This window comes from Callorhinchus milii, unplaced genomic scaffold (assembly GCF_018977255.1).
Source record: "Callorhinchus milii isolate IMCB2004 unplaced genomic scaffold, IMCB_Cmil_1.0 Scaffold2, whole genome shotgun sequence".
Classification (NCBI taxonomy): Eukaryota; Metazoa; Chordata; class Chondrichthyes; order Chimaeriformes; family Callorhinchidae; genus Callorhinchus; species Callorhinchus milii.
Window position 1 is genome coordinate 65271804 of NW_024704743.1, and position 15974 is coordinate 65287777.

General features: G+C 40.7%; 1 protein-coding gene across 1 annotated transcript; it reads left to right on the forward strand.

Annotated features, from left to right (window-relative positions):
• The first annotated feature begins 12 nt into the window (after positions 1-12).
• On the forward strand, positions 13-14195 carry hus1 (HUS1 checkpoint clamp component). Its single transcript, XM_007897496.2, has 8 exons — positions 13-112; positions 2165-2292; positions 4402-4578; positions 5829-5936; positions 6668-6742; positions 9894-9993; positions 12319-12450; positions 12773-14195. Exons 1-8 carry the CDS (start codon positions 61-63, stop codon positions 12853-12855), a joined length of 855 nt encoding a protein of 284 aa, XP_007895687.1. The 5' UTR covers positions 13-60; the 3' UTR covers positions 12856-14195.
• The last annotated feature ends 1779 nt before the right edge of the window (positions 14196-15974 follow it).

A 15974-nucleotide genomic window follows, 5' to 3' on the forward strand; every position in this document is an offset into this window, starting at 1 on the left:
TCGGATCCGGAAGTGACGCGCGGCGCGGGGCCTGGACCGCGCTGCTCGCTCGGCGGCGCCATGAAGTTCAGAGCCAAACTGGTGGACGTGGCGTGTCTGAACCACCTGAGCCGTGAGTCAGCGGAGCCTCTCCCACCCCCCTCCCCGCGCGGGCCCAGCCCTGTCCAGCGGTAACCCTGGCCCCGGCCCCCCCGGCTCTGCCCCACCTGGCGCTGCCCACCCCCCCACCCCACCCCCACCGCGGCCTCTCCTCACACCCCACCGTCACCCCCGACCCCCTCCTCAGCCTCCTTCAAAACCCTCCTCTTCGACCATACCATCGGCCATCCCCCCCCCTCCCCTCTCCCTGACCCCAGCTCGGGTCTGAGATGCTGTACTCTGTCCAGCGCCTCGGGACGTCCTCCCGACGAGAAAGGGGCTATACAAATGTAACCTTGTTGTTGTTGTTGTTGCCCTCCTCGCCCCTCCCCCCCCTCCTCGCCCCTCCCTGCAACCCACTGCCCTCCTCGCCCCTCCCTGCAACCCCCTGCCCTCCTCGCCCCTCCCTGCAACCCCCTGCCCTCCTCGCCCTCCCTGCAACCCCCTGCCCTCCTCGCCCTCCCTGCAACCCCCTGCCCTCCTCGCCCCTCCCTGCAACCCCCTGCCCTCCTCGCCCCTCCCTGCAACCCCCTGCCCTCCTCGCCCCTCCCTGCAACCCCCTGCCCTCCTCGCCCCTCCTGGCCATCCTGCCTTCCCTGTCCCACCTGACACCTCGCCACCCCCTACTCCACCTGCCATCCCCAACCCCCACCCGCGTATATTCTGTGAAGCTCTTTCAGACATCTTGGAGATGTGATAAGACACTATATCAAATACAAGATTATTACTATATTCTTGATCCAATGCCCTTCCTCTCAGGATCCTCCCTTTCTCAAACACTACAGATTTCAGCTGTGCCCGGGTTTGCTTCTGTATTCCACAGTGTTTGCTGAACAACAACTTGCACTTACAACAGCAAATTATTGTTATAACAATAACTTGCATTTATATAACACCTTCACGCAGAGTCGCATCTCAGAGCGCTACGTCAGCCAGGCTCAGCGGGTAACACTCTCGCCTCGCAAGTCAGAAGGTTGTGGGTTCAAGTTCCAAGTCGGGACATGGAACAGATATCATCTAAGATGACACTCCAATGCAGTGCTGGGGGTGTGTTGCATTGTTGGAGATGCCGACCTTCGAATGAGACGTTAAACCAAGGTCCCGTCTGCCTGTTTTCGTTGCACGTTAAAGATCCCATGGCACTGTACAAAAAGAGAAGAGAGTTTCTCCCAGTGTGCTGACCAACAATCTCCTAAAGAAAATTGGTCACACTGGCTGTTCATGGGGGTTGTGCGCAAATTGGCTGCCGTGTTTGCCTGCCAAACACACAGTCACTGTACTGTATCATATATACTATGAAGTGCTTTGGGATAAATTTTAGGATTATTGTCACTTTGGTTGAAACAATCGCAGGCTACCCTGGGCTGACAACAAAATCACAGGAAATTGCATGTCAGGAGGATGTCTCAAAGTGCTCACAGGATTCATTATAAAGTGTAATGGCAATGTATTTTGGCAAATGCAGTAGCCAATTAGATAAACAATAAAACAGATAAACATTTTTCTCACAGTCTGCGAAATCCATCACCATGTTTAAGAGTATCTAAACCAAGCTGAGAATTCCATGCATCCCACCTACACATGGAAATTTCAGAGAGAGATTGTTACTAGGATGGTCTGTCATTAAGTCCTGCTTTGACACATAGCTCTTTGACCCTATCTATGGCCGCTCCCTTCTCTTCCCTGCCTTGCTCAGTATCTGACCCTATTTATGTACAGAGCTTTGAGATGTTACCATACATGAAGAGCACTATATTAATGCAAGTTGTTCTGACTAACCATTCCTGTGTTAATGCATTACCAGGATGGTCTATCCTCCACAGACCTAAGGACATTGATTATGCGAATGAAACTTATTTATTGTAGGCTTTATAAAGACTTCATAGCACAAACAATCTGTAAGTCATGTGATATGTTTATTTCTTAATACAAACCTCTAAATCCTTTTAACAGCATGAAGTGGGAGGGGTCAACTGTTATGGCAGATTATCATGTATTAATTCATTGATCTTATTTATATTTTCAGGTGTTGTGAACACCATCTCCAAGCTGGCAAAATCCTGTATTTTACGGCTGACTGCTGACAAGCTTTACTTTATTCTTTCTGACAAAGTGGCCAGTGGGGGAGTAGCCATGTGGTGTCAGTTATTTCAGGTAAACTGGAGGTCATGCCTTCATCACCTCCAGGCTCGACTATGCAAATGCCCTGCTTGTTGGCCTTCCCAACTCCTCCCTCCACAGGCTGCAGATAATCCAGAACTCTGCAGCCCGTGTCCTCTCCCGCACCAAACTCCGTGATCCCATCTCCCCTATTCTCGCCCGACTCCATTGGCTCCCTATCCTTCAGAGGATCCAGTTCTAGATCCTGGTCCGCACCTACAAAGCCCTCCATGGTCTCTCTCCACCCTACCTCGGTGACCTCCTAACCCCCTACCAACCCACCCACTCCCTCCGCTCTGCCGGCTCTGGCCTGCTCCATGTCCCCCGACCCATCCGTCCCACCAGTGGTGGAAGAGCCTTCAGCCACTCTGCCCCCAACCTCTGGAATTCCATCCCCTAATCACTCCGCCTCGCCCCCTCCTTAGCCTCCTTCAAGTCCCACCTCAAGACCCTCTTCTTTGATCATGCCATCAGACACCCCCCTTCCCCTCCCCTCCCTTCTCCACCCCTGACCCCAGCTCAGGTCTGAAATGCTGTACATTGTCCAGTGCCTTGGGACGTCCTCCCGACGTGAAAGGCGCTATACAAATGTAATCTTGTTGTTGTAAAATTATGTCTGTCCCAAATAATAGTTAATGATAATTAAAATGTATTGTGTGAGGTATACTGTATGTAGAGAGAGACACTTTACTGTGTGTTGATGACTAATTACAGGACGACAGTTCTATCTTATATTTTGTATTCATGTTAGATGTTTCTGAGTTATTTTCTCCATATGTAATTTCAGTGAGGAAGGTCATTTGCACTTCTCAGATTTCTTCTGTTGTCAAAGTATAAATTGTGCAACACTGGCCTATATTATAAGCACTCTGGGACGCTACCCTTCCTGAGGGGGCACTATATAAATGCAAGTTGTTGTAGTAAGAAATAGTATTAAGAGAAATATCAAGAGAAAGACCATCCAGAACTTTGCAGTCTGTGTCTTCTCCTACAAAGGGTTCCGCGAGTACATTCCCACTTGTCTTTACTGGCACAACATTCTCCAGTAGATCAAATACAAGAACCCCACCCTCGCTTTCAAATGTCTCCATGGCTGGGAGCCACCTGTGTCCTCCTGTGACCAGGCTGCTCCTTCCACTCAGCTAACATTAGCTTCTTTCAAGTCTCCTGCCTGATCCACCCCACGGTGGGTGAGTGTTCAGACATTCTGCTGCAATCCCTGGAACTCTGTCTCAGAGCCCTTCCACTTTGCCAACGCCCCCCCCCCCCCCCACACTTCCAAACAGTTTTTGACTGCAGTTTTGGTTACCTCTCAATTCACCCGCCCCCTTAGATTGCCTGCCTTTCACTCCTCTCTCCCCATGCCCCCATGCTCAGGCTTACATTCAGAGGGGTCAAGAGTTCTGAGATGTCCTCTCAGAAAGGCTCTTTATATGTAAATTATAATTTTAACTGGTGAAAATTTAATTTCATAAACAGCACTTCTTGAAAATAATGGAAGGGATAAATATAACAAGACGTCAGGAAATTACACAGCTATTGATGTTAAACTTAGTGAGGATTTAAGCTTTATAAACATGAAAATTAACAAAGCAACAAGCACAAGGCATCGGGCAGACAGTTGTACCTCATTTTCTGTGTGCTCCAGTCTTTAAAGTCAGTAACATTATTTATTATTATTACATGAACCAGTGTTGACTGGTGAAAATGATAAAGTTGAAATTCAGTTAAATATCATTCTGCCAATAGATGGTGCTCAAGCATGAGATGATACAGTTGAATATGAGAAATGCTGAGAAACTCAGACCAGTGATTGTGGCATGCATTTTGTGACATAATCCATGCATTTATTATGAAAAATTAACCATTACCTTGTTGGTTTCCTGAAAAAAAATTATGCAGCTTCCAGGAACCACCAGGGTAATTTTGTGAAATATCATTCCAAGGCTTATGATAACATCTTCCAACCCTACCCACTATTAACAATGTGACTACCAATGCAGCAAGTTTGTTCAAAAATACAGTCGTTGCTCACGAGAAATAGATTTTAAGAGATAATTGTGTATGTATGGGGATACTTAATCTCTCTCTCTGTTCCCATAGGGTAATTTTTTTGACGAGTTTCAGATTGAAGGAGTGTCGACAGATTACAATGAAATTTATTTGGAACTAGTACCGGAGAACCTCTCGAGGTCCTTAAAAACAGCCCACAATGCCAAAGCCGTGAAAATCAAGCTGACAATGAAGCACTGCCCGTGTCTCACAGTCGCTGTGGAACTGGTAAGCAAACATCCCACCAGCACTGGACATGCCACTGACAGCTTTCATCCACTGACCTTGCCGTGACACAGCTGATGGTTGTAAATAGAAGGATTGTTCCATCCTGCATTCCTCCAGGGTTACCGAGGTTAACCTCTGCCTTACTTAACTCTGTGCTTTTGTTTATTTTCCCCATTCAATGATGTTCTTCACAGCAATGCTTGTTGTTCTGAGTTCATCAACTACTTTTTTCCAACTAAATTTTCTGTTGTGATGTAAAAATGATTAATTTAGGCGAATGGATCCCACACGTTGAACTGCTTACAAAGTTTTTGAGAAGCGACTCATATATTTCTGAGTGACTTTACTGCTCTAACACTTTATTCAGTTAAAATGAGAAGTTTAGATGTTTTAAAATTGGCATGTTCTGACATAAAGAGAAACATTATTGAATGAAAGTTATTTGATGGCCTGTGGTATAGACAGCACCTAGTCAAACTCTACAGCATACAATCCAGAAGGTTGCAGGTTCAATTCTTATTTAGCTGAGTTCGTTGACCTTAGCTTGGGAAATGGTTTGAAAATAATAAAATTTTACTGAGAGGGAAAAAATAACCAGGGCTCCTATTCCTGATCACCATCTTGGGAACGCTGCTCAAAAGTAAATATGTGACAACTTCAGAAGCCTGACACACCACCTTGTCTTAGTCTCCAAAACCATTTTACCTTAAAATTTAAGATTATGCGGATTAGTGGAAAATTCTTAATTCATTCTTTAAATTAAAATTTAAACTAAATTATTATTATATATAAGTGAAATTATAAGATCAAATGATATTTCAGGCTTAGACCAGGTAGGATTTTGGTTCTTAGAAGAGGACAGGATCCATCTTGAGCGCAGTGTGCTGCAGTCAAGTACTTACTATCTGGGCTCAAACATAGAAAAGCTTTGTCCCTTCCTTTGGTACCATATTGCAGAAAGATTCGTACAGGAAAGGAGAAGGAAAATGTGTTTGGTATTGAGAATCGATACTTTCAAAAGAACAATTTGCTATTTTATTAGAATACTAACATTCTTTAAAAGTGTTAAGTTGTACTGTAAATGACAAAAGTGATGCCAAGTTGCATTTTCTATTTGAAGAGAAGTAGATTTATAAGAATAAATGCTTTATTAATATTCAACCATGAAACTGCATCACATATTGTGAATAGTTTGACTAGTGACAGACGTGTTGGAAATGTTAGCAACTCTGTGTTTCCTTCTTCCTCAGCCATCTCTCTCCAGCCACAGTCGCATAGTTACACATGACATCCCAGTTGTCATCATCCCTAGAAAACTTTGGAATGATTTTGCAGAACCCAATGTTCCAGATTTTGATGTAAGTATTTGTGTTCAGATCTTTTTCTTTGTTTCTTTAATGTGAGTTTTGTCAGAATCAGGGGAATATAATTTTATAAATTTGTGTTATCTACACCATAAATTCTGGTTGCATCCATCTATGCCAAAGGGAAGTTGAATACTGCTGTTGAGTTTCTGGCACTGTATGGGGTGAGTGTACACTTACTCTGCAGATGACTGATGATTTTGCCAGCCTAATCTGGCTGATTACATAAGCACAGTTTTTAATGGCAGATCTTCAAGATTTACTCCTTTCTGTCAAAACTGCAAATATAGTGTAGCGTTCTGAAGATTGAGGTCACCCAAGATGATGAGACGTCTCAAAGTTGTGAAAAACACTATGTCAAATGCAAGGATTATTATTATGAGGTATTCAGAAGGGCATATAAACGCAAATTACAAACAGTACAGTGTAAATTTACTTTCATGTCAGGAGGATGAGGAGCTTCATAGTGATGGCTTGCTACCCAAGGGGGATGGGGAGGGTCAAAGAGGAAGGTCTTGAGACGGCCTTCAAAGATGTGAGGGAGGGGGTGAGTCAAAGGGACTCCAGAATATCGTTCGAGAGACTGGGGGCAGATATCCCGTAAGCCCGCCTGCCATTGGTGGGGTGGGTAGAGCGAGGAACATGAAACATAAAGTTATATTTCTCTACTTATTTCTCCATATCTGACTTTCATACTACCAGTTTTCATATTCTTGCTTTTGAAGGTCAGTATATATTTACCAGTACTCAAGACCATGAAGAGTGTGGTGGAAAGAATGAAGAATCTTGCTGGCCAAGTGGTGAGTGAAGTTTATAACCTTAATACGCTCGATCGTACAATTAAGCCTTTTATTCAGCTTCCATTAATGGCCTACTTCCTGAGGAATGTCACTTCTGGAAGACAATTGTGTTGTAGGTTTTTTTTGTTGTGTAGACGAAAAACATGCTGTAAAAAATATGGTAAAACTGGGCATGTTTTTTCAAGTATCTCATTTGTATCTTCAAAAACCATTATTTAAACTTTGCAGAAATTTGCAGTTTGTAATTCCGTTGTAAACTAAATGTCGGAATGCCATGAATGTGCTATTTTTTTTGTATGTAAGTGTACACTCAATCTGATGTAAAGGAAAATGAAATAAATCTATTTTCTCAAGAGTTGAGAACATATATCTTGAGCTGCCATTCATTAGATCATGATAATCGTGTATTTGTTATAGCTCCTCATTACATTAAAATATCTCAAAGTGCATCACAGTAATTACTGCTATTGCAGTGAAAGTAGCCAGTTTGCTGTTTTTGAATCTTGGCAACTCTTTCTAGGTGAAGCAAACAGTGAATGAGAAGTAGATTTATAAGAATAAATGCTTTATTAATATTCAACCATGAAACTGCATCACAGATTGTGAATAGTTTGACTAGTCAAATTCAAGCCTGAGATAGATAGATTTCTTATTGCAAAAGGGATTAAGGGATACGGGGATAAGGCAGAGTCAGGTTATTAGCTGGAGTTAGATTAGAAGATCAGCCATGATTGAATGGCGGGGCAGCTTGAAGGACCGAATGGCCTACTCCTGCTCCTACATGTTATGTTACGTTATGATAATTTTTCTTTCATCGGGAGATTGCGACTCCTTTTATCCATATTCTTCAATACCTCTGAGACGCCGTCCGGCATGGAGGGCGCTATATAAATCCAACTTGTTATTGTTGTATAAGTCTGCTTTCCAACTATCTGTCTATTTCCCTTTTGAATATTACTAATATATTGAGTATAAATGATCTGCATCTTTGTCCTTCTAGAACAGTGCATTTAACATTATCACAGCACTAAAGAAAATATTCTGATTTCACTTCTAACTGAATTATCTCTAATTTTGAGATTAGAGTCATAGAAATTTATAGCACAGAAGAAAGCTATTTGGCCCATTGTCTGTGCTGACTACTTTAAAGATAATCCTTTTACCTGCCCTTTCCCCATATACTATTTATCCTTGTTTTAGACCCTCCACCAGGGGGGAGAGTTGTTCCCTATCTAGCTTGTCAGTTTCCCTCAATATTTAAATCATATGAGTTCCTCAGCTCTGGGGAATATAACTCGAGTTTATCCTAACAATGCAGATCCATATGAAGGAAATTTCATTCGGTCTTGAAAATATTTGGTAGCTGATATATGGTGCTGTACGTGGCCACTATTTGTATTTTATCAGTATGTCACTGCTCTGGCTGTACTGCACATTGTTTCTGTTTTAGAGTAGAATCAAACTGATATAGAGAATATCTGTCGGCATGCACATGAGCAATGTCATTGTGATAAGAGAATATGGGTCTTTGTTACTGCCAAAATGCTTTTGTAACTCATTGCAGCTCGTACGTGTGTCTGAATGTGAATCATAATGCTTTGTATTGCTTTTGGACTGTAATCAGGAGGGAGTCTGGCTGCTTTGGGAGGGGGAGTGCCAGAATTGCTCTCCCACCACTGAATTCTCTGCCTTGGGGAGACATCAACAGAGGTCAGTAGGAGGCCAATCTGGGGCTCGGCATTGCAGATCGCCTCCCGTTTGGAAGGGGCGGCAAGGAGGAGCAGCTCCAGGCTGCTGCCCTCAAATGGATGCTGGGAAGGTTGGAGGTGAATTGGACCTCCTGCACCATGCTCTCTGGAGCAGTGATCTCCCAATGGGGTAATCGAGGCCCCCCCCTGCAGAATGGATGGCATTTGGAGGAACCTCAGGTCTTCCTGCACCTGGGAACTCTTTCTGGACAGAAACTGCCATCTCTTCCTGTGGGTACCCTCTACATAGTTTACTCAATCTGTTGCCATTGGACCAAGAAGGGTGGCTTGTTTGTTCAACAACTATGCCTGACATTGACTTTTACTTCATTGAAATGTACAGTCAACTTGCTTTGCAGGTATTCTGCAAAGTGCTTTGAGACTTCTCAACGACGTGATAAGGTGCTATATCAAATGCAGGATTATTATTATTGTTGACACTTCCATGCACGCTACAGTATTCTTCTGATCTAAGTATTGTACGGTGGGGACAACTTGTTTATTTCTTGACTGGCTTTCTTTCTGTTCTAAATATATATTTTTGCCCTCTAGGGCCTCCCATCACAACCGTTCTGTAACCAGTCTTAGAGAATAATCCATAGTCACTTAGTTGTTTGTTTGATAAACCCTCTTCCCCCATGTTTCACATTGTCTCTCCCCTTGTTTCAAGTTTCCTCTACACCACCTACTGAGATTGAGAACTTGATACTTAGTAGCTCATAAAATGTTGTTTGCGAATCGACTGTGGAGGCCTACATGTTGTCTGATGAAGCACAACTCTGATGCCACTCAATGATCGTAATGCCCCCACCCTTTGGAACTCCATCCCACATTCCCTTTGTCTCACTTCCTCCTTTGCCTCCTTCAAGGCACGTCTCAAGACCCTCCTCTTCGACCGTGCCTTCGGCCACCCTTCTTCCCTTTTATGTGATACTTTAATAGCATTGGGATCTAAATTACAAACTGGATTTAGTATGTTTTTGTTTTGGTCATCCAGGTATCTGGCATATGCAGAAAATAACCACTGGGCTCACAAGTATCCAAACGCGACAGAGTTCCATGCACGCTACTTTCACATCAAAATGTCCTTGTCTGTAATGGAAAACAACTCTCCCTGGAGGGACACACCTTGCTTATCTAATTCTGGAGAGTATTAGAATCAGGCTAGCAAGAGTCAAGGCTTTGGGACTCCAGAGTGTGCATTGGGGTACTGCTGGAGTCTAACCAGCTAAAATCACATCTAGCAGTAGCCCAAGAGTATTAATTATGGCTTCTGATGTGCAGATATCACATTAAAAGAAAAGCCAGTGAGCACACCTATATGTTGTAAAATCTGTAATCTCAACCCAATGTATGTTAATGTTTTAATTATATTTTTATGACTTGTCTTTGTCACACTTCAGGTAATTGAAGCCAATCAGAATGGAAAAATGAATTTGAAAATCAACACTGACTTAGTGACTGTTACAACACATTTCAAAGACCTCGGAAATCCTCCTTGGGGTAAGTAAAATTGTTCTCTTCATGAAGATGTCATGGCTCAGTTGATAGCTCTCTCGCCTCTGTGTCAATGGATTGTGGCTTCAGGTTCCCTCCCCGAACCTGAATTCAGTCTGGGCTGACACTCCCAATACATAGTTAGGGAAGTGCTGCATTGTTTGAGGTGCCACTCTTCGGATATGTCATTAAACAAAGTTTCCATCTGCCTGTTCAGGTGGATTGGAACCCATGGTACCTATTAAAAGAGAGAAGAGAGTTTTCCCCATGTTCAGGCGTACAATTCTCCAGATAAAATTAGTCATTCGATTTTGACCAAAAACATATGACTGCAAATAGACAGTAACTATACCCTAAGGTAAATCGTGTGCAGTCTTTTGTATATCACATTAAAAGAAAAGCACCTCGCAAGCGAGAGATCTGGGTTTGATTCCGGGCAGGGCAAAATCTTGGGCAAGTTTCCTCCCTCCATACGCCTGATAATAATCCCTCAAGCAAAAGTAAATAAATAAATAAATAAATAAATTGGTCATTTTCAATCCACGACTGATTGTGGGACACTGCTGTGCATAATTGGCTGTCGAGTTTTGCTGACAAATATAGTCAATTCACTTTACAGCCTATTCTGTGAAACGCTTTGAGACGTCCAGAAGACGTGAACAGCGCTATATCAAATACAAGAATTATTATTATATTATATAACACATATATATATTTGCTTTGAGATATTCTGACGATATAATAAGGTATATTAAATATAAAGATTATAATTATAAGCAAATTGGAAAAGACTGTGACTTGGAGACATGATTTGATTGTGACTACCTCATCTGAAAGCCTTGAAAACGTGCTGTGGTCTTGCACCAAGCTCATTTCTTCTCTTTGACTAGTTTAGGGAGAATATTGGAGAATAACGGAAACAAAAAGCATTGAAATTCACTCTCAATAAGCTTACAACATAGTCATACAATTAACGCGCTTAGAAAATTAGAGGAAAATACTTATTTGGAATATTTTGACTTTCCCATATTAAACATTTTTCAGTTTCCATTTTTCTCACAGTGATTAATACAAACTATCTTATTTTACTTACACTTTATTTGGGGTGTCCTTGTTATTATAAGCTGTCCTAGTTTAGCTTGGATCCATTTATGGCCCACTGTACTATACGAGAAACATGATATACCCAGCTTATAGCACTGACTGTCTGGCTTTCCATGCTAAAAACATTAAGCTGATCAATAAAAATAAACAGGATTTTCATTAAATCACAGACATGTCACTCTAGTTCGCTCCAAATTGATTTTCACTGAGGTAGCTGCACCCACCCAATAAAATTAGAACAGATTGTAGTTTATTAAATTAACAGAATAATTTAATAAATAGCAATTTTTCAATACGCTTAAAATTAAAAGGTTATCTCACAGAACCTGACAAATGGTGCAAACCAAGAATATGTGTACTCCCTCTCTGTTTCTTCTCGTTTCAGATGAGTCTTTTTAAATAAGTTATCTTTGAAGTGGTTACTCATTAGCCCACAAGTCATTCCAAACAACTTCAAAACATGTCTTACACATTAAACTTATTTCTACTTCAAAGCTTTTTATTATGTTACCCCATTTAAAACACATGAAATCTCAGTTATCACCTACAGGCTAATCAGAATTTTCTTACAGTTCCATTGTTTCATCAACTTTGTGAGACCAAACAATTAAAGCTGTCTTTGCTCCAGATACTGCATTTTTTCTCCAATCGAGTCTTTTTTGCACATTGCCAGCTCTCATAAAGCATCCGTTAGCTATGTTTTGCCAGAAACATTTTAGAATGCCTAGAATTTGACAAATTCTTAAGTTCAGTCTTAATTTTGAGCTGATTTTCTGCAAGTATGTTTAGGAGTTCTGGATACTCCAAAATGCTACTTAATAATACGACTTGATTTGATATAGTGCCTTATCACATCGGTGAGAGTCTCAAAGTGTTCCACAGAATATACTTAAAGTGAATTGACTGTATGTTTTCTGTGCGAAACGCAAATCTAGTGGTGGAATTTCTTCTCTATAAGAGACGTACTTTACATCATGAGGACTCGTTTATGCTGCAGCGTTTTCAGTGAGCACTATTGCAATCCAAATTTATCAAGATTTGTATCTGAAAAGCAGCCACGGTGTGAGGTACCTGGAAGCATTTGGTATCACGGGAAAGTCAGCCCTGCAGGTATTCAGGAGAAGAGGCAGAAATCAACATAGAAATAAAAATCCCTGTGTTTTCTATAATTTGGCCTTTTCATAAATGTTATGATCAAATGGTGATATATTACATTATTCCTGCCAGTTGAAGAAGAAGCACCAGTCGGCTTTTCCCAGATGAGGGATCCAGAGAACATGGCTGAAGCCACGGTGGACATAAAAAGACTTATGCAGTTTCTTGCTGGACAGCAGGTGAACCCTAGCAAGGCAATATGCAGTGAGTTGCTGTTCTTTTTACCTATTTTGTTGTGTTTAAAAAGACTTTAGTTGTATTATTTTGTATGTCATTCCAATTCTTCAATGTAATTCCTTGTTAAGATGTAACATTTGTCTCATAAGAGCTTTGTCGGGGAGAGCAGTATCTCAATCCTGTTACTGTGGTGTAGGCATCAGTCATTTTTGTGGTTAATTGTGGGAATAGCGAAATCCCATCAAGACTAGAACCAAAATAAACTGCATTGTTTTGTGAGTGGGAAAACAAAATTTTGTAACTTTGTTTTTAATACATTCATGTAATTTTGCATTGTTTTCCTCTATAGACATCGTGAGTAAAAAGCTTGTGCACTTTGTTCTACTCCATGAGGATGTCTCTCTACAATACTTCATACCGGCAATTGCTTGAAAACAGTTCCATTTGCCAATCTGGTAGATACCGTCAGAAGTATCATCTCTTCTCAGCTCTCCTAGCAACAGTCTACTACAAAATGTGTACAAATGTCTACCCATTTGAACTTGTCATTGTAGCAATTTCAGATTTACAGATCTTTGAAAAGGTGTTGGATTCACATTATGGGTTAAATTCCAGACTTAAGAACACATTGGTCTGATCTGTGTGTACTTGTGAAATTGTTTCTTAAATACTTATTTGACATTACCTGAAAGGCTGTTATGGGTCATTTGCATCAGAAATGTTCTGTGTCCTAAAAGTTGCACTTTCAGGATATACATCAGATTCAAGTTCATAGAAAGCACTTTTGTTCAAAGCCATCTCATTAATATATTTTTTGCATGGTAAGAAAGTTTCAACTGCAGCAACCTTAGTGTTCAAAACAAAATCACTTCTGATCCAACAAATTATTACAATGGGATTGATTTTATGGCTTTTCTTAGTTAAGAAATCCAGAAGTTTTGACACCAATTTGTGATTGTCTGATTGTGTGAACACCACTCCAATTCAATCTGTTTATGTTGTGGAATTCTAATAATAATAATCCTTGCATTTGTATAGCTCCTTATCACGTCTTTGAGACGTCTTAAAGCGCTACACAGAATATACTAAATTCCCTTGAGTTGGAGTGACATGTGACTTCCAGTTATCAATTAAGGAATAGATTTAAATGGCAAAATTATCACCATTATCTCTTTAAAATGTTCTCCTAAGTGTGGATAGCATTTCACACATCCAGTTTTATTGTTTTTGTGTTCATATTTATTGCAAGATGCACATATGTCTGAGAAGATGGTGCAAACATGGGTTGAGGTATGAACTGTCCAGATGATATTTGTTTATATGATGCCAGTTATGTAGCTTTTGTGATACCGAACCATTCTTACAGAAACTATTCCAGCAGTATTTTTAAACTTTGTGGTCGAGTTATGTATGAGTTATGTATTTTGTAACTGAAATTGATTTATTGTGTTTGAAAAATGCAATTTCCATCCCTGTCCATTCCATTGTCTATAAAGATGCCCATTTGCTTTGCAGGTTTGTATTTTAAATCTGCGTTGAGCCTGTTTCAGTATTTGAGAATGAAGTTCAGGCAATTTCTACACAATTCTATTTTAAGGATGTGAAATTGAGGGCCTCTTCCAATTTATTTAATATATATTACTTCTATTACCACCAGCTTGTTCATTTATTTGCCATTGGTTCAGAGTTTTAACAGGAAGTTGAAATGTATGAAAATGTTTTGTGGCCTTATTAAATCTAGTTTATTCAATAAAGAATATTGTTCCTTTGCAGCAATTGATTTTTATTTTAAATACATCTAGTTCAACATTACTTGTTCGTGCTTCACCTAACTGGATGGAGGGATCTTGATTTAGGTTGGGGGAGGTGACTCAGAAAATGTTTTATATTTGCAACTTAATACCCCATAAGCCTAGAAGGTGAGTAATTGCAAATTAAAGACAAATATGCGGAGCGGAAAGACTGAGAGATCGGCCGTCTATCTATGGCCATTGTGAACAGGCATTTATATCAAGACTTTTCCCACCAGCTATTGAAATCTTGCCACTTAACCTACAATTTTATCCCTAGTTTGACTATATGAAAATCTTCTGAATTATCTCAAAGCAAATCTCCCAGCTCTGGGTGCTGGTTGCTCCCACCAACAGATATATTGTTAGAAAGCAGCCAAGGTAGCCAGGAGGACAACTCCACCATCCCTGAAGTAGCCTTGAGGGGAAGGAAATGAGTTACAAAGAATGTACAGCACAGAAACAGGCCACTCAGCCCAACCAGTCCATGACGTTGTTTATAATCCACACGAGTTTTCACCCAATCCTTACTCCCTTCCATACCCTTGTATCCCCATCTCCCTCTTATGAAGTTCGATCTTCTTCTTGAATGTATCCACACTGCTTCAGGCACTGAGTTACAAAATCTCACTACGCTGTGTGAAGTGGTTCCTCTTAAATTCTTTTTTGAATGAATAAATCTCCTGGCCCATCTTTTTTTCTCTCCCAGCACTCCCACTGGGGAGCACTGCATTGTTGGAGGTGCTGTCCTTTGGGTGATATGTTAACCCGAGGTCCTGTCTCCCTGTTCGGGTGGATGTCAAAGGTTCCAAGGCACTATTTGGAAAGTGGTGGGAGTTATTTTTAAAGCCTAGGATTTCATTAGCTTTGTTTGTCCAGTTTTTCAAGACATGACCCTGCCTAAAGGGTGCTATATAAATGCAAGTTGTCCATTTATTGTCCACCTGCCTTTTGACCTTTAAAGGTTTATGTTGTTAACCTCTCGGGCTCACTGCTATTCTACTCCTTTTAAAATATTACCATTTGGCATATATTTGCTTTCATTATTCTTGCTTCCAAAATGTATAATCTTACAATTTTCTGAATTAAATTTTATCTCGCTCTGTATACAAGATATTTTTAAGGATTAGAAATTTTCTTCTCAAATGACTGGAGGCAAAATTTAAGTGAAAGACTTCAGCCCAGAATATAAAATATTTCCATCATACATAATATTTCTCAGAAAAAAAGTGAGTGATTCCAAGATAGTATGACACAACTAATGTTTACTGACAGCCAACCTATGAATGACTTTCTCGTAAACTTTCATGGATAAAAGTCAAAGCTGTCAAAAGGGTAGATATTAAAGTAGTTTAATAAGATTCGAAGCACAAGGTATGATATATTTTGTTGGAACAAACTAAAGTTTTTAGAATCACAAAGATTATTTTATGTGATAAAATACTTGGTTTCCTCACAGTTTTGACCCTTTCCTAATGGTTCATGTTAAGGAACAATTTCATAGCTGCTGGATGAACCTCAGGATTGATAAGATTGATAAAATAGATAAGATTGATAAAATAGAGACGATTTCTGTTTGTACCTCCTCACTTCAGGCGCTGACCCTGACCATATCAACCTCTCTGTTACTCCAACTCATGGGGCTGGTGTGGAACCATGGCATTTTTTTTGACCATCAACTCTCCTTTGAATCTTTCATCTGGGCTTTCCTCCATCTCTGCAACATCACCTGCCTCCACCACTATCTATTTGCTTATGCAG

Excerpts from the sequence above, each read along its gene's own strand:
- hus1 (XM_007897496.2), top strand. The coding sequence starts at position 61 with ATGAAGTTCAGAGCCAAACTGGTGGACGTGGCGTGTCTGAACCACCTG. Across the intron at positions 2,293-4,401 it reads TGTGGTGTCAGTTATTTCAG|GGTAATTTTTTTGACGAGTT; the intron begins GTAAACTGGAGG and ends CTGTTCCCATAG. Across the intron at positions 6,743-9,893 it reads AGAATCTTGCTGGCCAAGTG|GTAATTGAAGCCAATCAGAA; the intron begins GTGAGTGAAGTT and ends GTCACACTTCAG.